This window comes from Erythranthe guttata, chromosome 10 (assembly GCF_056151865.1).
Source record: "Erythranthe guttata isolate IM_541 chromosome 10, IM_541, whole genome shotgun sequence".
In the NCBI taxonomy this organism is placed as follows: Eukaryota; Viridiplantae; Streptophyta; class Magnoliopsida; order Lamiales; family Phrymaceae; genus Erythranthe; species Erythranthe guttata.
The window spans coordinates 801,382-825,682 of record NC_142542.1 but is presented as its reverse complement, the minus strand read 5'-3'; the positions used below and the strand labels follow the sequence as shown (position 1 = coordinate 825,682).

Sequence of the window (24,301 nt, the reverse complement as noted above, 5' to 3'; positions counted from 1 at the left end):
TGAGAAGTTATTAAATTAATTAAAAAAAAATCAATTATTTAGTTAATCAATCCTAATTTATTATTTTAGAATAATTGATGTTATAAAATAGAAAATTAAATTGGGGTAGCAATTTTCTATTTTAACTTTGGATCGTTACAGCCCAAATATGTGTATCTAACGTTCTAATTAAGTTTGGGCCTAATCATATCCCAAAATTCAACAGCTTTCTACACCCGATTAAAATAATAACATTTTTTTTATTTTTTAATTTTCTTTTTGAGTATGACTAAAAGAAATTTAAATACGCATTATTCAAATCTGAAATCTCTTATGGCTACTTCAATTCAGATTCTCACCGGAGGTATAAATAACCAACTCGTTGAATTCCTTCAATCTGTATTTAGATTTTCGTATTTCTCGTCTGTTATCATTTTTTCCCTCTCAAACTTTTCATCGTTTCCTTTAATAGAATGGATCAGGTGGAGCAGTTACCGGCCGGAGGAGAAAGCTCCGGTGCTGCTTCTGCGTCGGCGGCGTGGGAGAATTCTGAAGAGTCTCCGCCGTTGCCGTTTCCGGAGAGGTCGCCGGAGTCTCCGCACAGCTCTTCTGAACGGGAGCGTTTCGCGGGGATGGATAATGAAGGTTACGTGGTGAATAACGAGGGCTCGTCGGTGATCGGAAACGATGCTAAGTCCTGCCTCGTATCTTCAACCGCGTTCTCGATTTTCGGTATGTGTGTTGAAGTTCTTATGCATTTTTTCATGGTTTGTTGGAATTTTTTTAAATTATGAAGTTAATTGAAGACATAGATGAACAACATTCGGCCATTTGGGGGTGAAATGCACTTTAATTTCTTCCTGATTTTACAGTCGTACTATACTTGAGACACGTGAGAACGAATTTAATGTTCTGCTATCCCTATAGTCAATTCCGTTATGATTTGGTTGTGATTCTAACACTCATCTGCAAGTTGAATGCTAAAATATTTTATTCTAAGATATTTGAGTCGAGCAATGGAAACTGGAGCATTGCCAGTTTACTCCTCCATGTAGTAGCAGGAAATGAAACCGTAGAGATTGAATCGTTTTGTGAACTTTGATCGATGTCAAAGTTTGGGAAATAATAGTATTCATATGAACTGAGTTTTATGCAATTTGAATATGCAGAAGCAGAAGAAGGCAGAGCTTGGTTAAAACTCTTTGATGTAATTCTAAAATTTCAAAATATAAAATAAATTGAATCGAGATAGAAGAACTGGTTCAGCCATAATATTCATGGATGATGCTAAAAGAGACTATAAAACTTCTATATCTCTCTACGCCTCACAATTATACTGTCCATGACTATGGCATAATTGGGGGTGTATATGGTTTTGCATAACTAGTGCTCTATTTGGCCATTTCTGATTTCAGTAGCTATGGTTGTGGCATTTTCGATTTTTGCACCTGAGGCTCTGCGGCTCGGACCTAGTGCCTCAGTTTTGATAAATCCCAGCCATTTACTCGTAGAATCTGTAAAGGTATTGTGACATTGCTACCAAGCTTAGTTTACTTAAATTCTACCAGTCGTTTCTGTAGGTCTCTGTGCCTTCTGCACTTCCATTAACAATGTTGAAAATTGTGTTCTAAGTTAATCATAGCTTATACCAGGTGGTAGCACTCAATGCCGCCAAAGGCTCAATGCTGTATGGATTTCATAAAAGTCCACCTCTCGATGTTACTATGACATGGTCCGAGACTCATAAGATCACTCTCCCTGCCGGTACTCACAAGGCGAGTTTCATAAATCATCACAGTGATTTTGCACTGAAGTACTTGATCTTAAATATCATGTTATGTTTCTTGATAGGTAGTTATATGTTTTGATTTCGACGCAGTAAATGCTAGTGTAATTCACCATTTTGACTTCCTTATTACAGGAATGGCTTTACTATTTGAACAAAGGATCTGAAATAAACATATCTTACAGCGTGGGATCCCTAAGTTCATTATCTCTTGTTCTTGTAATTGTGAAAGGTAAATTTTAGTTTCTCATGCTCGAGTTCATTTTGAATTCGCCGCCACTTCGTATATACATTTTTTGGCATTGTGAGAGAAAATGAAGGGATGCATGTCCTAAGGAGGCGCAGACAAAATTCCCATGGCTGTGGATAGATTATCGATAGGTGGCGCTATATAGTTATGAACACGTGCAAGATTTGAACATTATATGCTGCCTACATCTATAATATTCATAACTGCATAAAATTATGTAACTGCTCTGATAATGTAATATAGTTTTACTCTAACCATCGTAATGATTCTCGAAACATAATTGTCCTCACAGTGTCACATGCTGCTTGTTTCTTGCCTTCTGTTGAAATTTAGGGCAGCATCTGTCTAGCTAGTAGCTACTGCCATATGTTCTGAAGTAAAATTGAGCTTGCTAGATTCCTTGCGTTATTCAAGATGATTTAGCTCCAGCTTCGTATTGCTATGAATAAGCAAGATAACTCCAACTATTGGAGATCTTTTCTCATCATTGTCATTTCATATGCTAGATTAAAATTGATTTCGTCATGGGCCAATGTTTGCCACCTGAGACGTCTAAATGCTTGCAGGGAGTGCAGGTCTTGCTGAGTGGCTTAAGGATCCATCACAGCCAAGTATACACTTCTCAATGTCATGGAATCTAATTCATGGTTAGATGAAAAATCGGGAAAATGTTATTTTCTACTTCCTTTACTGTAGCTCACTTAGTTTGTTGTTTGCAGGAAATGGCTCAATACAGAAGGATGTGTCTGAATCTTCTACCTACTACATTGCAGTTGGTAACTTGAATGCTGAATTTGCTGGGGCAAGCTTCTTTGCTTAACCATCTATTGGAAATCAACTCATCCCTTCTAGACTTAGTGCATCACTAATCATTTTACAATTGTTGATGGCTCAATAGTGTATGCATTATTTTCTCATATTTGATTTGTGAAACAGGTGAATTTGAATACCACGATAAAGGCCTTCCTTCACAATACAACAGAATCATATTACAAATGTGCCCCTGCAGAAGGCAATTGTACTTTCCAACTGTTTCTTAAGGGTGGAAATGCAGCTGTTCTTACTTCTCCTGCCCGCTCGCCTGTAAGTTCTTTATTTGGTGAGGTACTATTTTTCCACGAAAAGTCTACTTGAGAGGCTATGAGTGCAAATTGCAATACTTCAATAAAAGCATAATCCATAAGTGTTAAGGCAAAAAATAAGGGACTGGAAGCGAGAATTATTCCTATGATCCCCTTCAAACATCAAACAAAAGTATAACCAATGAACCATTAAAAGCAGCTCAAGTCCTAGCCTACGGTGAAGCTTCTGTTTCATTAACAATGCTCCGGAAAGGTACTACTAGTTCTTTGGGTAGTGTGTTTCACAGTTTGATCGAGTTAATACTTAAGTACTTAATGAGGGTAGTGAAGATGTGGAATAGAAAGAATTCCATGCCAAAGCTTTTATCAGAAACATATCATTCATTTATGATTTCCAAGATGGTATTGGGGTGAGATGTATTGATAAACAGTCAGCATTCTGTTTCATCGTTCTCTAAATTCTGTAGGGTATGGTCAGCGGTGATTGGTATTTTGAACTTTGGTATGGACGTCGATGGGTTACATATTTGATTGGCACAGGTACATTATCTGTGGAACTCACTAGAAATAAGATCATGTACTATATCAGATATCTGTAATTTTATTAAATTGTTTTATCTACAGGTGGAATAACTTCTCTTCTGCTACTCATGAATTACTTTTCAAATCATCTTCGACGAAGAGATCCGCTTGGAGAAATTGAACCCGAGAGAAACACTTTGCTTTCACACGAAGATGGGGATTCCTCTGCCTCTATCTCAGATGATGACGAACATAGGCATCGTCATTGTGCAATTTGCTTTACTGCTCCCAAGGACTGTTTTTTCCTTCCATGCGGACACAGTGTGGCTTGCTTTCAATGTGCGACAAGGTAAAAACTCTATCTCTCCCAGTTTTAGCAAACATCGTCTGTTACAGTTGCAATTGAAATTTCTTAAGTATTAAATGACTGGAGAGTCAGTTTAAAGAATTTGAAATGTATATCTTGCTCCATTTATGCATATATATTATATATACTGTAAAATCTATATACCACACCAGAAATGGCTATGAAAAATTTAAGTGATACCTTAGCTCATAAATTGTGGTACTGGAAGTCTGGAAAAAGTTTCACTTCGTGAACTTCATAGAATAAAAGGAAATGGTTCGAAGTAGCTTCTAATTTGGGTGAGTGTTTATCGTAAATCAAATTTTGCTCGATATCACCTGCATTGTCTATTCGACAAACCTACTCTCATTAGGATTCGAGTGACGTGTAAATAGACATCTAACATTGAACAAGCATTTTTCATGATAGTAAGTTCATACAAATTTGCCCTTTGCATGATTGTAGACTAACTACAATAACCTTTTGGAATCTCTCGAAGCTTATATATGGTGGGTAAACAAAACTATGATATTGATCTTGTCAACTATCTTGTTCAGGCAATTTTATGTTTCATTTGCTGTCTATACGTTATGAAAAAAAACTACGATGATCGATAAATTCTGTTTACCTTCACAAATGGAAAACTAGTTGTCTGGGAGTCAACAATAGTTCAAAACTTAAATCATGTGTAATAATCTGACTCGAGCTTTTGCAGGATACGGAAGAGTTCCGCAGTTTGCCCTATTTGCCGTCAAAGGACGAGAAAGGTGAAAAGGATATACACAGTTTGAGCAGCACAGAAGCCCAATGCTTAGGTAAACATTTCAGCCAGGTATTCAATTTACTTGAAAATACGTGTTGCTCTATTACCTGGATAATGTAGAATTCGAACTTCTACGAAAAAGAAAATGTGAATAAAAATTGACATATTCATTCTGAAAGCATTGTCATATGTGCAATGTATCGAATAACTTCACACCAAAATACAAATGTTTGTTGCTTTCACGGGATCAAGTTTTCTTTCCCACAGCTTGTAATATAAGAAGCAACTTAAGGAAGTAGTACGATGCACCTCCAATTGCAGCATACTGCAATTTCTCAGGTCCTTCAACTCTTTCGAAATCATCTTCCGTGGATCGATTAAACCCTCCGGCTAACCACCCCAACTTCTTATACCCCCCTTTGTATAACTTCGCAACAGCCATCGAAGACCTTCATTTACATTTGACCGTAAAACAATTATCTCAATTATCTTCTGCCAGAAAAGAAACTGTTCATATTTAAATTAATCGCATTTTATTACCTTAGTCCCTCTCCGCAAGCCACGAGCAGCTTAGAATCTTTACCAGGAACCACATTCCCCACTTGTTCAAGAAAATCAGGATTTATCATAGTGAAATACTGTCCGGTCCACAAACCAATGTACCCGAAATGAACCCATTTTTTCAACAATGTGATGGGGCTCATATCCTTATCCTCGATGAAAAGTGGCACGTGAAGTGAACCCGAGACACGTGCCTTCTCTCTCTCCCACTCTGGCCTGATGTCAAGCAATGTGTACCCCTGTGACTGGATTTGTGAGGCTGCATATTTCGGTGGTATGGGGGTGACAGCACCGGATTTTATTAGCTCCTGAGCTCTGCCGCCTAAGACTGCATGCACTCTCAGAGAGGCTGAGCGCGGCTGAGGGGCGGCAGAGAATGGTGGCTGGAGGTGTTTGTTTAAGGTTGATGTGTGGTGGTGTTTCAGTTGAATTGCCATGGTCTTTTTTTTCCTTGTCCCTTCAAACCAACACTCTCTCCTTATCTTTGGCTCCCTCTTCACTGCTGGAAATGGGCCTTTGGTGTTTTCCACGTATGTGAAAGGGAAAGCATCAGTTGGAATATCATTTTTGAAATAATTGAAAATTAAATTTGGTTTTACTTTAATTCTTTTATCTCTTGGGAAACTTTGTGAAGTTGATTATTGTTATTTAACTAACTTTTAGGAAGTTTATTTCAGATCAATATTAATAAATATATAATTTTTTAAAATAATGTAATGTCATTTACCAGTTGCAACAACTAAATTTCAAATACTTGGTCAAAATTAACTGTAAATATATATCACTGAAAGCTTTTCAAGGCTTAAAAGATAAAAGATAAAAAAAAAAAAAAAAGAAAAAAGAAAAAAGGTCTTCAAGAGCATAATACAAAAGAAAATAAAAACTGTCGAAAATCTTTGACAATTTTTTTCGAAATTAAAATCTGATAGAAAATTGGAATCCAATTTGTATTCCAATTCCGTTTGAAAAAATTGGGGGAAAAAAATCGACAAAATCGGGAATTTTCATCAATTTCCACCCCTAATTGCTACACAATTACCCACCCGTTGGGCCAGAGCCCATAAATCTTGAAAACAAAACTATATCCAATTTAAAAAGTATTGAGCCTACGGGGATATTCGGCCCGTTCATGAAGAAATCGTTTTGGGGTAAAATCCTGAAAATCGGAGCGCAATGTACTTCAATTTACAATCCCGCCTTGCCGGAGAGGAGAATCCGGCGAAGCGAATTTCATTTCCACACTCTTATGACTTATCAACTCGAAAAAACCCTTCAATTTATTTATTTAGTTACTGTTCAATTCTGATGCTATAGTGTCATTCTAGAAAACTTAGGGTTTCTTTGATTTATTGTGTATTTTAACCAACCGAGACGATGGTGGGAATGATGGCGGGGATATCTCGAGAGAAAATCGCGAGCAGAATCAACTCAATAAAGTACGGAGGTACCGACATTGGTCAGAAGCTCGACCAGTTGCGGCGGCTTGGTGATGATCTCGCCGCCGTGGATTCTGTGTTGCTGGTGGAGTTCCTCTCCCCTATTATTGACCTCCTATCTGACCGTTTAAGCCCCGTCCGAAAATCTGTTACTCGGTAAGCTTTTTCTGACAACCCAAGGATCATGTAAATGCGCGTTTAATATGTCAATTGTCTGTGCGTGAATACTGTGTGGTAAGATGTGGCAACACTACAACGAAGAATGCTTCATTTTCTTCCTTGTTCGACATTAAAATATAGAGTTGGGAATTCTTTACGCAACTATGCTGAATGAGCTGAGTGAGTAGGGATGATTATGTAGCAAAATTTCTGTGTGTATTTGCGTCAGTTTGGCGGGCCATAGTTAGAAATTTTATTCGGTTACATCTATATTACCTAATTTTGGGGGTTTATGTAATAATGTCCAAGTTCTCAGATGCTTTCTTTACGCACTGAAGTGATTTTTTTTTTAACGATGAAGTGTAGTAAAGGTATTAATTTAAACTTGATTATGGTCTCCATTGATATAGGATGATTGGTGAAATTGGTTTAAAGCACTTGGAGTTGTTACCTGAAATAATACCGGCACTGGTTGATGTTTTGAAAGACGATACCCCAGCTGTTGCTCGACAGGCTATCACATGCGGGATTGATATATTTCGCAGTTCTCTAGTTAAAGTCACCATCCAGGTTGGTTAAGGTTTTTAAATAACTAAAACAAAATTTTGTGTAATTTTATTTTGGTGTGACATCAACATTGTTGGAGTATGATAGTATGGAGACTTAGTACCTATTAAATCATATGATTTTTGAATTCTTCTGGATAAGGTCGTCTTGTTCATTTAGGTTCTTGCTTATTAATGAACTCTTGACGGTATGGTTTTAATCAGGTTTCTAATTGTTGATTCGGGAAATGTCTTTCTTTGTTATTTTCCCTCTTTTCTTACTGCACCTTTTATATCACTTATTGATTAGGGAAATTTCTTATTTGCATATGTTTACTTGCATTCTACTGAATATCAAGGAATCGGGTCCAATTTGTTAAAATGTTATTGAGAATGTGGCGACCCTCTTTTAAATCACAAAGAGGAAAGCCATTGTGATGTTAATTGAAGAATTTGTTTTCTCATCCATAGTTGGATTGGCTATTTCTTATTGACCCCCTTCTTTAATTTAATATTTACCAAATTTTCTGTATGTCACTGCAAGGAGGTCTCTATTCGGCTATATAATGTTTAAATTCTTACCAGGGGTTGTACTCGAGCGGATTCAACGAATCACAGAGATCATCGTGGCTATCAGTGCTAAAGTTTAGAGATGAAATATATTCGATGGCATTTAAAGTAAGTGTCACTTGAACATGAAATATGCATTGTTGAGGAACATTTTTTTGACTAATAAACACGCATTAAGGTGGGAAGTGAAGGGAGAAGGTTGCCTGCATTGAAATTCGTGGAATCTGTTCTGCTACTTTATACTCCTGATCCTAATGCCTCTCAGGAACCACCTGCTGATCAAATTTCTGAAGGTAAATTTGTTTCATTATTATCCGTGGGATTCTATATCTTTGAAAAGCAGGCCCTGAGTATAACGTGGATTAAGCTTACATGCATAACCACACATACATGATATTTACGTCATTCGGTACTTTCGGTAAGCGTATATATAAGTTTGAGCTATTTAAATTCCCGCAGGGGAGTTTGAGGAATTCAATATCTCATGGCTTCGTGGTGGGCATCCCATACTCAATGTCAGAGATTTGTCTGCTGAAGCAAGCCAAAATTTGGGTCTACTGCTAGATCAGCTGAGATTCCCATCTTTGAAATCACATAGTTACTTGGTGATCATTGTACTAATTAAATGGTATATATTTTCTCAATCAACACTCACAAAAGCACCAAGTCCCTCTCCCTCACTCTCTAATAAGTTTGCTTTCCTATTTCTTTAGTCTTTCGGAAGTAGCAAGGAAGAGGCCAGCCTTTTATGGTCGTATACTGCCTGTTTTACTTGGCTTGGATCCTTCAAGCTCTGCTAGCAAAGGCATGCATCTTGCTGGGGTGAATCATGCTCTGAAGAATGCTTTTGAGTCTTGTTTGAATTGTACGCACCCTGGTGCTGCACCGGTATATTGTTTTCTATCATTTACAACCTTCACTTTTTTCCGGTCAGACCATGTGCTTTCTCCGCAACCATTTTGGCTTCTATGATATGATATCACAGCCTCATGATTACTGTTTTGCGTTTTCATTCCTGCTAATTGTAGTCATCAGTCCTCTATTCAAACTTAATTTTTTTTTGATAATCTGATTATAAAATTTATATGGCGTGATTCAGGATCTCATTGTGTTTTCAACATTTTGAAGGTTTTTTTTAAGAAAAAAAATTGGCCTTATAAATGGCTTACAATACCAAACCCAAAGGGAATTGAACCCTCGACCTATTACTGCTCTCCCCATCCAATACCATTCAGGCATTGCCTTTGCGGAATATTTTGAAGTTGTAGTGGAAAACTGAGTGAGTTGGGAGGGTGAAGTTTCATGACCTTAACATGATCTGATAATTTTCCTTTAAAATTGGGTATACATTCCTTAAATTCGCTTAGTTTGGAGTGCAAAAAGTAAAGACATGTCGCTCAGATGGAAAAATATCTTTATTCCTTGTTATTCTGATAATCAGTATGATTTTTGATCCTTTAATCGCTTAGATATTTGAATTTACACAATGATTTTGGCACTATAGTTTATCTGGATTTGTTACTTTCCAGTGGCGGGATCGTCTAGTTGGTGCACTGAAAGAAATTAAAGTTGGAAAACCAACGGAACATGCTGCCTTAGAAATATCTGATAACAATGGGAGAGCAGAGTGGACAGGTGATTCGCACGTGGCTCAAGTTCATGAGGTACTACTATCTTTCAGATGATTATTTTCAGTGACATCCATTTAACAAAATAAACGTTTGCAAATGACTCCACAAACTTCTTACAGGATGAAAAACCTTCTATAGCATTTGTGAACGAACATAATAATGTTGGTAGGAAAAGAGGTGTAGAGCTAGACGCATCAGAGTTTACTGAAGATGACATGTCAGGAAAACGTGCTAGATCAACTCCTGACAACTCAGAGGGAACAAAAAAAGAAATTACAGAGGCACAAACACCGTCTAGACCAGATGCAGATAGTGGACCTGTGCAGCAGCTTGTTGCTATGTTTGGTGCATTGGCTGCTCAGGGGGAGAAAGCTGCTGCTTCTTTGGAGATTCTCGTCTCAAGCATATCAGCTGATTTGTTAGCTGAAGTAGTTATGGCTAATTTACGGAATCTTCCTCCAAAAATCCCTAAATCTGAAATGAATGAAGAGCCACTGGGCAATACAGGTGTTCCTCATCCTGATACTGTTGCAAGTGAAAGTCACATCAACCATTTGTCTTTGCTGCTGACAGACATTCTCGCACAACCTAACTCTTCTCCAGTTGGAACAGAAGACCCTCATCATTCAGTATCCACTGAGCCTGAGGCATGTATTTTATTATTATTTTAATAATATATTTAAACATGAACATCCACTTGTTAATTTATTTGTTACTATAGCAACTTTTATTTTACCTTTAATTTGACACTTCCATTGGTTTAATTGATGCAATTTTATTCGAATTGCAGCAAACTGAAGAAGAGGAACCACGTGTAACTTTGGCTGATAGTAATGTTGCATATGATGATTTGAATTATGCAAGTCAACAAGCAACATTGTCTATTAGTGAGTCTGTTACTCCCGATGATATACCTTCTGCAATGGAGACTGATTTTACAGCAATTACATCTGAAGTCAATGATATGAAGAGTGTGGAAGATGAAATACCTGGACTTGCTTTGTCCACTCAGGATGATGGATTGCCTGAAAATCTAGCTGTTTCTTCCAAGGGTTTGACTGATTTAGATGATGCCAATGAAGAAGATTTTATTAATCCGGATAGGACACCCCTAGAATTAGATAATACACCCCTAGAAGTAGATAGTACACCCCTAGAATTAGATAGTACATCCCTAGAATTAGATAGGACACCTATAGAACTAGCTCAATCATTGTCTACAGATAGATCTGAGGAACTTAGCCCAAAAGCAGCAAGCACAGACACAAACATGAATTCCTCAACTGCAACGTCTGTTCGGTTGTTACCACAGTTGGTTCTGCCGAAGATATCTGCCCCAGTTATCCACCTTGCTGATGATCAAAAGGATCAGTTACAAGAACTAGCTTTCGTACGCATTGTTGAGGCATATAAGCATGTCACTGTCGCTGGAGGGTCTCAAACCCGCTTTTCTATTCTTGCCCATTCAGGAATGGAGGTAACACACTGACGTATGTGAGCCAGTATTTTTTTAGTGATGTTAGACTAAATCTGTTATGATGGGTTTATCTGATGCAGTTTCCGTCGGAGCTTGATCCATGGAAGTTACTGAAAGCACATATATTGTCGGACTATGTTAATCATGAGGTAAATAGTTATACCTTTTTTTCTTCTTCTCTTTTTTGGGTGTACTAGGTGGAAGTTTCAGTTCCTGTTAATTTATATTTTTGAGTTGAACTGTCATCATTTGTGGTAAACTTGTTGACTTAACATCTGGCACTATCAACCCATAAATAATAAGCTAGATATGCTTCTATTACTGTATCTTAGGATAATATTTTATTATAAATATGAATATGACTGCCTCTAGGTGAGTTGAACATTCCAGCGATCTTAAAATACATGAATGAGTCGGTTGCAGCTTATGTACGACTAATTTTTAAGGGGCAATTAGATATAGGCTACCAAGTTTATTTGTTAATCATATTTTCTCTCTTAAATGTTTAGTCGACTAATATTTTTGTTTAGCCTACTATTCAAAAAACTTGGTAAACTAAATTAAAAAAATCACTGGGACTAACTGAAAATTTAGTTAATTTGATTTGGTCGACTTGTCGACTAAATTAAGTCCTTGCAGCGAATTATTTTATTATCTAAAAATAAATAAATAAACAATGTTTTGGATATATGTCAAATGAGATGTTAATAATCTGGGCTTATGCACTTAATGGTATTCCTTTCAGAATTTATTTTCTTGATCATGTCTTTTTGTACAACCTTCCTCTTCATTTTACTTTCTGCGTGTTCTGTTCCTCAAATCCATGTCTGAGTGAGATGAACTTTTAAATACTCACGATTTCTTATAATGTGGCTGATTAATGTATGTCTTCAGGGGCATGAGTTAACCTTGCGTGTCTTATACCGGCTATTTGGGGAGGCGGAAGAGGACCGTGACTTTTTCATCTCAACAACTGCTACATCTGTATATGAAACTTTTCTTCTCCAAGTGGTGCGCATACATGTTCCTAGTCTTCAATTTGTTCCTCTTGAATATATTGTTATATATTTTCATTTTTCCATTTATTCTTTTGGCAATACAGGCAGAAACACTGAGAGATTCTTTTCCAGCCTCGGACAAATCTTTGAGTAGATTGCTCGGTGAAGTTCCGTATCTGCCAAAATCTTTATTTGCAATGTTAGAATCCTTATGTTGTCCTGGTAGCAGTGATAATGATGATAAGGAATTGCATGGTGGAGATCGAGTAACCCAGGGGCTGAGTACTGTGTGGAGCCTAATGTTGCTAAGACCTCCAATTCGAGATGCTTGTCTCAAAATCGCTCTAAAGGTTTCAATCCGTATACTGAATTTTTTTAGTGTATTCTTGTCTCTATTTTACATCTTTATATATATATATATATGTATACCTTCTACATTCATGCTGTCGACCATGTGACGAGAAAAAGATGGATATCATTACCTATTGCCTCTTTATAATCACACAGATATTTCAACTTCTAAATATCAACAATGGAGTTTGAAACTTCGAGAATGGGACCCTTCCTTAGAACAAATTTCAAATTTATGGCATGTGAGTTTGCAGTTTTAGGGACTATGTATGAATGAAAAATGTTAACGTTATTCTTGTTTTGTATGCTTGCAAAGTCTTATAGGTTGATTTTTTAATTATTTTTTGATGTGTACATTATAAGTGAGAGTATGGTAATTGACATAGTAATAATTTTGTCCTGTTCAGATTCATAGTCGGTGAATTGTAATTTCACCTCCACTTTTTTCATTGATTTTAACTAAAATATTTGTATTGATCTACTGACTGTGATTCTGAAGTCTAATCGTATCGCTCTGTCTTCTGTTGTGTTTAGTTTTCCTTCCATTTAGGTTTATCTGACTTCTATGTATTTGATTTCTCAATAGAGTGCAGTTCATCACTCGGAAGAAGTGCGGATGAAGGCAATACGTTTGGTATTCATGCACAACTTTCATTTCATTATTACATTTATCCACAAGAAAACATTTTAATTCATACTTATATTTTTTTTGAAATTCTAGGTGGCGAATAAGCTTTATCCTTTATCATTCATATCAGAAAAAATTGAAGACTTTGCCAAAGAAATGTTGCTATCAGTTGTAGGTGATGATCAAATTACACTGACAAAGGAGGGTGATGGAACCCTTGCTGAGGTACAGAAGGTAACAGACCCAAAAGTGAATCTCATATCAATATCAAATTCTCTTACAAGGTTACCTGGTTCAAGTGTCCAAATATGCAATGTGGGATAAGAATCTACATCTGGGAAAAATTAAACTACTTGTATTCCAACTTGAAATTATAGGTGTCAAACAAATAGCGGAAGAAGAATAAAAGGACAACTGTCACATTCAGTAACGGATACAGGATATCATATCAGGGTGGGCCCGAATAAAAAAAATATTAACAAAAAAGATCCTAAATAAGTAGATAGCTAGATCATTTAATAAACTAGCATACATTAAACTCTTTAAAGTTCTACAATTTCGTACAATTAACCATGTAACTACTTACAAAGTACAATTGTCTCTTTTAAAATTTTATTTTGTCAAAAAAATTATGATGGGGTGTGCTTAATAATATAAATTGGGTGGACTAAATTAATAAATATGATATAATATAGTTTAAAAATCATATCGAGAGTAGGCTGGAGTCCACCCCGGTTAAAGGGTGGCTCGCCCGGCCACTGGTCACATTAATTATCTCTGATCTGTGGTTTCAGGTGGATATATCTTAAGTTAAGTTACTTTACCATTATAAAGCGTAATAAAGTAAAAAAAAGAGCATTATTAGTTCTTAACTATTGAAAGTAATTCTCTCCTTCCCCAGGAGAACAGAAAAACAGAAGGGGAAGGGAGAAGCTTATATCAATCACATGGGGTTTTAGAAAGTCACGTTTGGTGTTGTACTCTATACTGAGTTGTTATTATTCAATGTATTTTAGATTTTCACTGCGTTATGCTTTTTAATACTCCGGTTTGTGAATCACCACCTCTTAATTGTTTTTCAAAATTCATTTATTTAGGATGAGAATCCTTCAAGTGAAAATCAACCAGCGAGTTCTGCAATTAAAGAGATCTCAGTTGATACTCATCAGCTTTCAGCATCTGAAAGTATTCCATCTTCTACGGTAGCTGAGGTGCAACGTTGCATGTCTCTGTATTTTGCATTGTGTACAAAGGTATGATAAAGCGTCAGTGATATTTCTGTTGCTTTCCGGGATTGAAATTTAAATATGTGTTGCCATGTTACACTTTCCGACCTAATGATATCAAGTTTGATTAACAGAAACACTCTCTTCTCCGGCAAATCTTTGATGTTTATAAAGATACATCCAAGATGGCAAAGCAGGTTTAATTCAATCAAACCTTACTGCCAATGAAGATCCGTATATATGTTTTGAGTCTTGCTATTATTAGACTGTTCTTGACACACTTAATCATGGTGCAGACAGTTCATCGTCAAATCCCACTACTTGTTCGAACTATTGGCTCATCCCGTGATCTCCTTGATGTTGTATCCAATCCACCTGCTGGAAGTGAAGAGCTTATAATTCAGGTTTTGCTTTCTATATTTTCGTCTGAAGTTTGGTATGTGGCGAAGTATTTGTCCGTACCGCTTACTCATGGTTGCTTATGAACTATAGGTTGTGCAAACACTGACAGATGGAACAGTTCCTTCTCCAGAGTTGGTATCTACCATTAAGAGGTTATACAATATAAAGCTAAAGGTAACTGTGGATCCTTTCTTTTCTCTGTTCACTGTCTCTGCATACATGGGCGATCCTCTTTTCATTTTGGGTGTAACTATTCCCTTTCTAAATTTTTCTGAACTCTAATTTTCTATACCTCTCTTTTTACAGGATGTAGATATTCTGATTCCAATTTTACCATTCCTGCCAAAAGACGAGGTAAAAAACATTCTTATCAATTTTTTTCTTGTTTATCTTTCCCATTTGACATTTTTAATGTGACTGCTACTGGTACACTTTTTTTCTTATATTTTGATTATGAATCGTCTGTTACTGATAATCTTCTATATGATTGAGTTGTGCCATGGCATGCAGTGTTCCCTTTCTTTTTTTTGCAATAAAAAGTTCTTTGGGTTTCCGGAATTCATTTTGCAGTATTAATCAACGATGTCTCCATGTCAAATCAGAATGTTGTTGCGAGTGACTAACTGTACCTCATTTAAGAACAACACTTTCAAGAGAGCTACGCTTCCTCACATGATTCAGTGGATAATATCTTCTTTTTTTTCATCTTTGTGCATATATTTTAAAAGCACCTAAAAACCATCAATAAATTGTTTGTGTAGTAATAACATAAAATTATAAGTGACGTGGTACTTCTAGGGGTTTTTGACCTCTTAGTTTTTGCTTTCGATATATGCATTGATCCTCTTTATTTACCCTTCCTCACTAAAACCTACTTTCTTCTGCTTGCCAGGTTTTACTTGTTTTCCCACATCTTGTGAATGCACCATCGGATAAGTTTCAAGTTGTGCTTTCGCGTGTCCTTCAGGTATGTTATTCTTGAATGGGTATGTATATCTCAGGCAGAAGTCAGGCATGTATATAAACGAGTCACTGGAAAAAAAAGAAGAGAAAAACTGAAAAAAATTCACTAAGTTGATCATAATGCTCATATTTCATATTTTGCCACCCAACATTTTTTCACAATCTTATTACACAGGGATTGAACCATTCTACTCCAGTGCTCACTCCAGCCGAAGCATTAATTGCTATCCATGGGATTGATCCTGACAGAGACGGAATTCCCTTGAAAAAGGTATAATTATAATTCCTATATTACTTAATTATTTTGGATTTACTTTTTCACTGAAAAAATCATCTTTGAGCAGGTGACAGATGCTTGTAATGCTTGTTTTGAACAGCAACATATATTTACTCAGCAAGTTCTGGCCAAGGTCTTGAATCAATTGGTAGGACAAAACCTTTATTGACCTGTAATACCCCAATCCCGAGTTTAATGTCTTCATTTACACTAAAACTGAATAGTTGTGCAGGTTGAGCAAATTCCTCTTCCCTTGCTTTTTATGCGCACAGTATTGCAAGCCATTGGTGCTTTTCCTTCCTTGGTAAGTCATATGTGACCTATCCCAAAACTGAATGATATAGTGCCTTCAATTTTTAGATGATTATTTTCTCGGCATGGATATATGTAGTAGAGTTTTATTTGTGTTGGATGATTATTTGTTTTGATCTCCTCTCTAGGGAGGAGGTTTATCTACACGAACTTCTGAATTTCTAGATGATCTTTTTTCAGGTGGAATTCATAATGGAGATTCTTAATCGCCTCGTAAGCAAGCAGGTATTCCTTCATCACCATAGCTTGCTAATGCTTGCTTCTGCTGGTTAAAATAATACTTTATGTGATATGTATGAAATGCAGATATGGAAAAATCCGAAGCTGTGGGTGGGATTCATGAAGTGTGCTCTTTTGACAAAGCCACAGTCTTTTGGTGTTCTGCTTCAGGTGCGTTTCTCGCATTGCAGTCAATTTTTAAATGTTATTTTATGAATCCCAATGTTCTTTTAATCTCGCTAGTAAATATCTTATCGTAGGATCTTTTCAACATTCTACTTTTAGAGTTTATTGTAATTGAAACTTCTGTTGTAATGTTTCAGTTACCTACAACACAGCTTGAAAATGCATTAAATAGAACACAAGCTCTGAGGGCTCCTTTAGTTGCCCACGCAAGCCAACCACACATAAGATCTTCGCTTCCAAGGTATAAAAAATTATTACCGGTCGTTAGGCAGATATTATTTTCGTGTTTAAAAAGTTAAATGATTTCAAATTTCTTTCTCCAGGTCTACACTAGTGGTTCTTGGTATCGTGTCAGATGTGCAAGCACCTACTCAGACACAACCTACTCAAACTCAGACCACCACAGAGACGGATAATACAGATAAAGAAACTGTCACCGATAAGTCAAAGGAATCATCTACCGCCAGTTGACTTGACGAATAAAATATATTTCCCCCAATGGTGTTGAAAATTTTGTAGCTTCTATTATTTCCTTCGACTTCTTCTCTGAATTTTTTTTTACATTTTGATAATTTTGTATTCGGTAGAACAAGGGGTGAGATCATGTAAATAGGAAGATCTGAATGCAGTACTGGTGATGAGGGATCGATATGGTTTCCCCGGAACTGTGATAGTCTGATAGATACTCAATCGGAATGATGCCTTGTATTGTGCGAATTTGAGCCTTGGTTTTAATTATCTAATTACTATTATGATGTTTCATCTTCATATGTCTCCAATTGTTGTTGAAATAAAAGTACCATTTTAAAAATATCATATTAAGTAAATAGTTGTTGGTATTTAATTACTTAATTATTGTTTAATGCTCTAATAATTAATTATATAATTATAAAAGTTAGTAGTATTTGAAACGATATAAAATGGTAAGTAAATAAAAACAAGTCATAGATTCATTTGATATTCAAAATGTTATTGAAAAGTGAACAAAACACTTGCAGTTGATAAGAGATATCAAGAATCAATTACTATAGAAGAAATTTATATTCATCTCAAGCGTGATTACAAACATATCAACAATTTTTTTCTTTCTATCATAAAACGGTTTGTTTTGAAACCCGGACCGGACCGGCCAGTTCGACCGGTTCAACCGCGAACCGCTGCCTTGTCCGGTCCGGTTAACACTACAAAACCGAAAAATGCAAAAAACCGGGTTAAATGATAAAATCCGGTTTTTTGGCCGGTCGAACCGTTAACCCGGAAACCGGCTAGAAACCGGTTTTTGAGAAATCAATTACAGATCTGAGTAAGATGGTGGAGAAAGAAGAAAAAAAAACGAGAAAGAAAGAAAACTTGTCAAAAATAGCCGCTGGAAGAGGTAGAGGGCATGAGTGGCGTTAATCTTCAGGCTATGTTTTGAGATGTTGGGCTGGGATCTTCAATGATGTCTTGATGGGTGGTGCAGATTGGGGAAGAAAAGAAGCAGCAGCGCAGAGACGGAAGCAAAATGGGCAATAAAAAATGACTGATGTTTGGGGTAGGTGGGTGGGTGGGTGAATTATGTTTCAATTTGAAGTGTGGTCTTTTTTTTCTCTTTTTTTTTTTTTTTTTATAAAGAGGGGGATTAGTGAAATACAGAAATAAAATAAGGAAAATCTAAAAGTAAGTATAAAGAAATATATATATATATATATATATAAATAAAATTATTTACTATGCTGTAAGGTTAATAAATTAATATATAACTCTTTGAATAGAAGTTAAATGATGCAAACAAATTATCAAATACATTTTTAAAAGATATAATATAGTATAATTATTCACAAATAATTAAATATAGAAAATATTAAAAAACCCGGTTGGACCTCGGTTGAACCGGTCCAACCGTGACCCAGTTGACTATCCGGTTCAATGTCCGGTCCGGTTTTCAAAACATTGATAAAACCTACTCCATATATGAAACTACACCTTCAAATAACTATTTCCATTTTTAACAATCTTTTTCTTTCTTTCATAAATCCTACTCCATATTAGACACGGCCACGGGCCGGTTCGGACCGGTTCACGGTTCACGGTTCACGGTTCACATTTTTCGGAACCGGAACCGGCCCGTGGCGTGCACGGTTCACCGGGCCGGGTCGGCCCGCCGGTTCGGGCCGGTTCACGGGCCGGTTCCGGGTCGGCCCGGAAATTTTGAATTTTTTTTTTTTTTGTTTTTTTTTTTTGAAATATTTAATGAATAAGTAAATTAAAAGAAATACTTTTAAATAGATAAAGGAAAATGAAATAAATGAAAAGTCAATTTAGAAGCACAAGTTTGAAATATTTGATGAATAAGTAAATTATAGGAAAAATTGGGGTGTGAGGGTATTTATAGGAAAAATTGGGGGGGTTTGGAGGCAAAAAAAATTCAAAAAAAAGCAAAATTGGGGTGTGTGGGTATTTATAGGAAAAATTGGGGGGGAAATTTTTTTTAAAAAAATTCAAAAAAAAGTAAATAACGGCCGGTTCACCGGGTGAACCGGCCGTTATTCACTTTTTTTTGAATTTTTTTGATTTTTTTGATTTTTTTGATTTTTTTTTTTTAAATCTAGGTGAACCGCCGGGCCGGCCCGGCGGTTCACGGTTCACCAAATATAAGAACCGGGCCCGTCCCGGGTAGGACGGGCCGGTTCACGATTCCGGACCGGTTCACACGGTCAACGGGCCGGTTCCGGGCCCAAAACCGGCCCGTGGCCGTGTCTACTCCATATAGGAAACTCCTTCTTCAAATAACTATTCATCGAATTCTTTGACCTTCAACCCAAATTTTCCGGCCAAATCCGTCATGGCCGTGACCATTGCTTTCACTTTTTATAAGGAATCCACAGGAACATCCTTTTGTTTCAGGAAGTTAGCCGAACCACGGGTGCTGCCCCAATTAGCAGATATAGTCTTATCTTTGTCCTCAGAACACTCTTCGCCGCTTGCTAGGGCTTCCATGAAGATATCATGTTGCTGGATAATGCTAGCGGTTTCCTCCTCCAATTCACTTCTCGCGACGACGGCGAACGGATCGAGAGACTTTGGTTTTGGTGCGAGAGACTTTGCGGACGAAATTGGTGCGAGAGAATTTGTGGACGAAATTGGAGCGAGAACAATTGTGGCGGAGATCGGTCTGAGAGCGGTTGTGGCTGTGGCTTCGGCGGCTGCTGCTGCCGGAGGTAGATGCATTCCGTGAATTCTTCCGGCCCATTCTCTCGATATGTAGTAATTCTTCTAGAGTTTTGTATTTTAGGGATCTGTGCTGGACGCTAACATAAATATATATATATATATATATATATATATATATATATATATATATATATATATATATATAATAATAATAATAATAATAATAATAATAATAATAATAATAATAATAATAATAATAATAATAATAATAATAATAATAATAATAATAAAATGTACGTTTTATGCTTGCCTTACAGAAACCTCTTCACCGTAGATCTTAATTTGATCAACGGTTGTGATCCTCTAAGAGAAGCGGATCGTTTTTCTTTTAGGGGTTACTTAAACACATCTTAACCGTAGATGTTGATTTTATCGACGGTTGTGCTCCTAGGGACGCGGATTGTATTTCTTTAAGGGGCAATATGGCCTTTTCAATTTAACAGTTACACAAACGGACTGAACTTATATTGCTTAAACACATCTCTACCGTACATGTTGATCTTATGGACGGTTGTGCTCGTAAGGGGCACGGATCGCTTTTTTCTTTAACAGTTTAAACAGAACCCCACTTGCTTTTTAACACATACTATTAAATTTAAATATAGGGTAAATTGCAAACACCCTAGAGTTATGGTCAAATTACAAAAACACCCCTCTTGTTTGGATAATTACAACCACCCCCTCAACTCCTCAAATTTAGTGGAATCTTCGAGATTATATGAAACATTATCACTTTTGTACCCGTTTTATCCCATTCAAACTCTACATTATGAAGCAAGATGATCATAATATGTGATTTTTAACTTGTATATATGAGTTTGTGGTGCATCGAAAACTGTATTTTTACACAAAACGAGTACAAACTAGAGCACATTTCACGGAATCTAGATGATTATGTTGAATTTGGCACCATAAGGATGGAGGTGTAAGAAAAAATCATAGTTGAAGGGGGTAGATGTAATTATCCAAACAAGAGGGGATTTTTTGTAATTTGACCATACCTCAAGGGGGTGTTTGTAATTTACCCTAAAATATATAATGAGTTGGGTTGGGCTTCTACATACCTTAGGCCTCGTTTGGTTACCTATGTGGGATTAAATGAGATTGAATAAATTGCCTACTAACTAATTAATTTGTTACTATATATGAATTTTGATTTTCTTGTATTTTCCAAGAAATATTTTCAAAACATATTTTGAAAATTTTCAATTATCCGAATTTGAACAAAAGATTATAAACTAATTCAATAAATATCTACTAATCTAAGATTTATTCATGCCTCGTTTGCTTAATTCTATTAAGTTCTATTAATTAAATGGTTAATCTCAAAAAAGCTCATAACAAGGCCGCTTAATTAAACAAGTCACATCCAACTTTTTTGTCGTTAAAATATTTCCAGCCATTCAAACTTATTTGTAAATAAGGAAAACACTTTTATATACACCAAAATTACCCTTAATTCTTCGAATCCCAATTCAACTCCAATTTCATGATTTACACCACAATTTAGCCCAATTTCTCCAATTAACCAATTTGCCATAATTTCAATTTTGCCCAAATTTTAATTTTGACCCAAATTTTGACCTGCCACCACCAGAGACCGCCGGTCAGCCGCCGTTGCATTTTTTTTTTTTTTTTTTGAAAACAATTTTTTTTCAATTTTTTTCTGGTCGGTCAACCGGTGTTGACTTTTTTTTTATTTTCTATAATTTTGTGTTTTCTTAAAAAAAATATTTTAATTAATATTACTGTATTCGCTGCTGTCTCTAGCAATTATTTTAATGTCGGAAACAGTAATTTAACTATTAATTAAGCTTTTTTTCTTCTTAAAAAGATATTTTAATTAATATTACTGTCTTGACTGCTAAATTACTGTCTCCAGCCGTTATTTAACTGTCGGAGACAGCAATTTAACTGTTAAGTGACTATTTTTTTAAAATATTTTAATTAATATTACTGTCTCCAGCAGTTATTTAACTGTCGAAGACCTGTTAATTGACTTTTTTTTTTTTGAAATTTTGTTTTTTCTTAAAAAAAATATTTTAATCAATATTGTTGTCTTAGATACTAAATTACTGTCTCCAACAGTAATTTAACTGTATGAGACAATAATATTACTGTATTACTTAATTATATTGTCTTGACCTGCATTTTTTGCGGTCTTCGACTATAATATTACTGTCTCCGACCGTAATATTACTGTCTCATGCAATAATATTACTGTTTGAGTCAGTAATATTAGTAATATTACTGTTCGGAAAAATAATATTCATAATATTACTATCCCAAATAGTAATATTACTGTCTGAGACAGTGATTTAACAGCCAAGATTGTACTATTAATTAAAATATTTTTTTCTAAGAAAAAAAAAATAGTCAACGCCGGAGATTTACGGTCAACAACGGTTGACCCGCCGAAAAAACAAATTTACTTTCTGAAAAAAAAAAATATTTTTTTCAAAAAATTATTAAAATGGGGGTTAATGTGATATATTTGTTTAAATGCGGGGTCAATGTGTAATATGAAGAAAGTTAGAGAATAATGGATGTAATTGATAAGAATTATTTATGGAGAGTATTTTAGATTAAAGACATGGGGATTGATTTATTTAAAATACTATTATTTTTTTATTTTTATTTTTTTTTTTTTTTTTTGTGGATCAATGTGCATTTAAGTCCCTTGTTATGTCCATTTTTGCCATTTGCCCTTTAATTAAATAGTAGAGATTAGTAAGATGTTTGGTTGATCAGAATCGTATTTAGTCTAGCGCCACTACACTCAAAGTCCGTAATTAAATATTATTATTTGGTCTTTCAAATAAATTCAGCTCATTCAAACTTATCTGCAAATAAGGAAAATTGTTTTATAAATACCAAAATTACCCCCACTTCATGAAACCCAATTCAACCCCAATTTCATCATTTGCACCCCAATTTAGCACAATTTCATCAATTAACCAATTTTAACCCTAATTTCAATTTTGACCCCAATTTTTTCTTTTTTGGAATTTTTTTTTCTTGAATTTTGTTTTTCGGCCGGTCAACTGCCGTTGACCACCGGGTCTCCGGCACTGATTTTTTTTTTTTATTGTTTTTCTTAAAAAAAATACTTTAATTAATATTACAGTCTTGGTTGCTAAATTACTGTCTCCAGCAGTTACTTAACTGTTGGAGACAGTAATTTAACTGTTAATTGACTTTTTTTTTTTCAAAACTATTTTAGTTAGTATTACTGTCTTTGCTGCTAAATTACTGTCTCCAACAGTTATTTAACTATCGGAGACAGTAATTTAACTGTTAATTGATTTTTAATTTTTTTTAAATATTTAATTAATATTACTGTATTCGTTGCTAAATTACTGTCTCCAGCAGTTATTTAACTGTCGGAAACAGTAATTTAACTGTTAATTGACTTTTTTATTCTGAAACAAAATATTTTTAATTAATGTTATTGTATTCGTTGCTAAATTACTGTCTTCAGCAGTTGTTTAACAGTCAGAACAGTAATTTAACTGTTAATTGACTTTCTTTTTTTTGAAATATTTTTTCTTAAAAAAAATTATTTTAATTAATATTACTGCATTGGACTGGTGATTCTATTGGTTAAACCATAAGATGTATTGTAGTATTCAATTATCTGTTTTTTTTTTTTTTTTTTTTTTTTTTTTTTTTTTTTTACTTGTGAGTCCAAACTTAAGATAGCAAGTTCGATTATTGTATTGTATAGACGCTTGGATTAATTTATCGTTCTCACCAACTATTTTAGGGTATTACCCTCTAAGTTGGTTCTGAAAATTTGAACATAATCTTTGAATTTCGTTGATTTCGATCCAAAATTAAAGTGGACGACTCAATTTAATTTATAGCTCTTGATGAAAAATAGATCTCTCAACACCTCAAGATGATGTTTATATCTTAGGGTCCATTTGGATGGAGGGATTTGAAAGAGGGATTTGAAATCCACAATAACAAATCTCTTGTACTTGTTTGGATTGAGAGATTTGATGATGAATTTCAAATTCCTTGTACTCCTTTTTAGTTGTTTTTGGAGCAATTGGTGTGAATTTCAAATGACTCCAAATTTGGAATCATTTCAAATCCCTTCCCCAAATCAAAACTCCAAATTTCAAAGTATCTTATGGAAAACACCATACTATGCATTATTTGTTTTTCAAAATTTACTTTATTTAACAAAAAAAAAATCATAGAAAGTATCAAACATTCGATTTTGACTGAAGCATTGTCGCTCGTACGGTTGTTGACTCTAAGTTGACTTAATAAATTCTTCGGTCCAATTAACGTAATAGTCGGTCTATTATATATCGGCCCATTTTTCTATTATATTACGGCCCGTTATTTTATTATATATCGGCTCATTTTTAATCAGGCCCGTTCCGGAAAGATATTTAAAAAGCGGCC

The 24,301-nt window shown here is 35.3% G+C and overlaps 3 protein-coding genes across 4 annotated transcripts; 2 read left to right on the top strand and 1 right to left on the bottom strand.

Moving 5' to 3' along the window:
- Positions 1-274: 274 nt before the first annotated feature.
- APD2 (RING/U-box superfamily protein) lies at positions 275-4,906 on the top strand. The gene is made up of 11 exons (XM_012976716.2): positions 275-343; positions 452-711; positions 1,395-1,501; positions 1,632-1,754; positions 1,901-1,997; positions 2,582-2,662; positions 2,735-2,817; positions 2,952-3,098; positions 3,565-3,637; positions 3,722-3,968; positions 4,681-4,906. Exons 2-11 carry the CDS (start codon positions 453-455, stop codon positions 4,754-4,756), a joined length of 1,293 nt encoding a protein of 430 aa, XP_012832170.1. The 5' UTR covers positions 275-343; position 452; the 3' UTR covers positions 4,757-4,906.
- Positions 4,877-6,166, bottom strand: LOC105953090 (Rhodanese/Cell cycle control phosphatase superfamily protein). Its single transcript, XM_012976717.2, has 2 exons — positions 5,269-6,166; positions 4,877-5,177 (listed from the first exon to the last, which is right to left on the bottom strand). Exons 1-2 carry the CDS (start codon positions 5,724-5,726, stop codon positions 4,976-4,978), a joined length of 660 nt encoding a protein of 219 aa, XP_012832171.1. The 5' UTR covers positions 5,727-6,166; the 3' UTR covers positions 4,877-4,975.
- ESP4 (HEAT repeat-containing protein) lies at positions 6,119-17,435 on the top strand. Of its 2 annotated transcripts, none has more exons than XM_012976718.2 (27): positions 6,119-6,881; positions 7,295-7,454; positions 8,015-8,107; positions 8,178-8,292; positions 8,459-8,627; positions 8,713-8,887; positions 9,529-9,663; positions 9,750-10,277; positions 10,421-11,107; positions 11,188-11,256; positions 12,002-12,118; positions 12,210-12,455; positions 13,043-13,090; positions 13,178-13,318; positions 14,182-14,337; positions 14,445-14,507; positions 14,607-14,714; positions 14,803-14,886; positions 15,019-15,066; positions 15,605-15,679; positions 15,851-15,946; positions 16,020-16,100; positions 16,185-16,256; positions 16,445-16,489; positions 16,571-16,654; positions 16,807-16,910; positions 16,993-17,435. In XM_012976718.2, the coding sequence occupies exons 1-27, from the start codon at positions 6,664-6,666 to the stop codon at positions 17,138-17,140; spliced, it is 4,065 nt and encodes a 1,354-aa protein (XP_012832172.2). In that variant the 5' UTR covers positions 6,119-6,663; the 3' UTR covers positions 17,141-17,435. The 2 variants fall into 2 exon arrangements, with proteins under 2 accessions (XP_012832172.2, XP_012832173.2); XM_012976719.2 differs by having other exon boundaries at positions 6,151-6,881; positions 13,178-13,309.
- Positions 17,436-24,301: the final 6,866 nt, after the last annotated feature.

Bases quoted from the DNA above. Each gene is read 5' to 3' on its own strand.
- APD2 (XM_012976716.2), top strand. From the start codon at position 453: ATGGATCAGGTGGAGCAGTTACCGGCCGGAGGAGAAAGCTCCGGTGCT. The intron at 1,998-2,581 runs GTAAATTTTAGT...AAATGCTTGCAG, and splicing joins TGTTCTTGTAATTGTGAAAG to GGAGTGCAGGTCTTGCTGAG. The intron at 3,099-3,564 runs GTAAGTTCTTTA...TAAATTCTGTAG, and splicing joins CTTCTCCTGCCCGCTCGCCT to GGTATGGTCAGCGGTGATTG.
- ESP4 (XM_012976718.2), top strand. From the start codon at position 6,664: ATGGTGGGAATGATGGCGGGGATATCTCGAGAGAAAATCGCGAGCAGA. The intron at 13,319-14,181 runs GTAACAGACCCA...TCATTTATTTAG, and splicing joins CCCTTGCTGAGGTACAGAAG to GATGAGAATCCTTCAAGTGA. The intron at 16,257-16,444 runs GTAAGTCATATG...ATCTTTTTTCAG, and splicing joins TTGGTGCTTTTCCTTCCTTG to GTGGAATTCATAATGGAGAT.
- LOC105953090 (XM_012976717.2), bottom strand. From the start codon at position 5,726: ATGGCAATTCAACTGAAACACCACCACACATCAACCTTAAACAAACAC. The intron at 5,178-5,268 runs GTAATAAAATGC...ATGTAAATGAAG, and splicing joins GCTTGCGGAGAGGGACTAAG to GTCTTCGATGGCTGTTGCGA.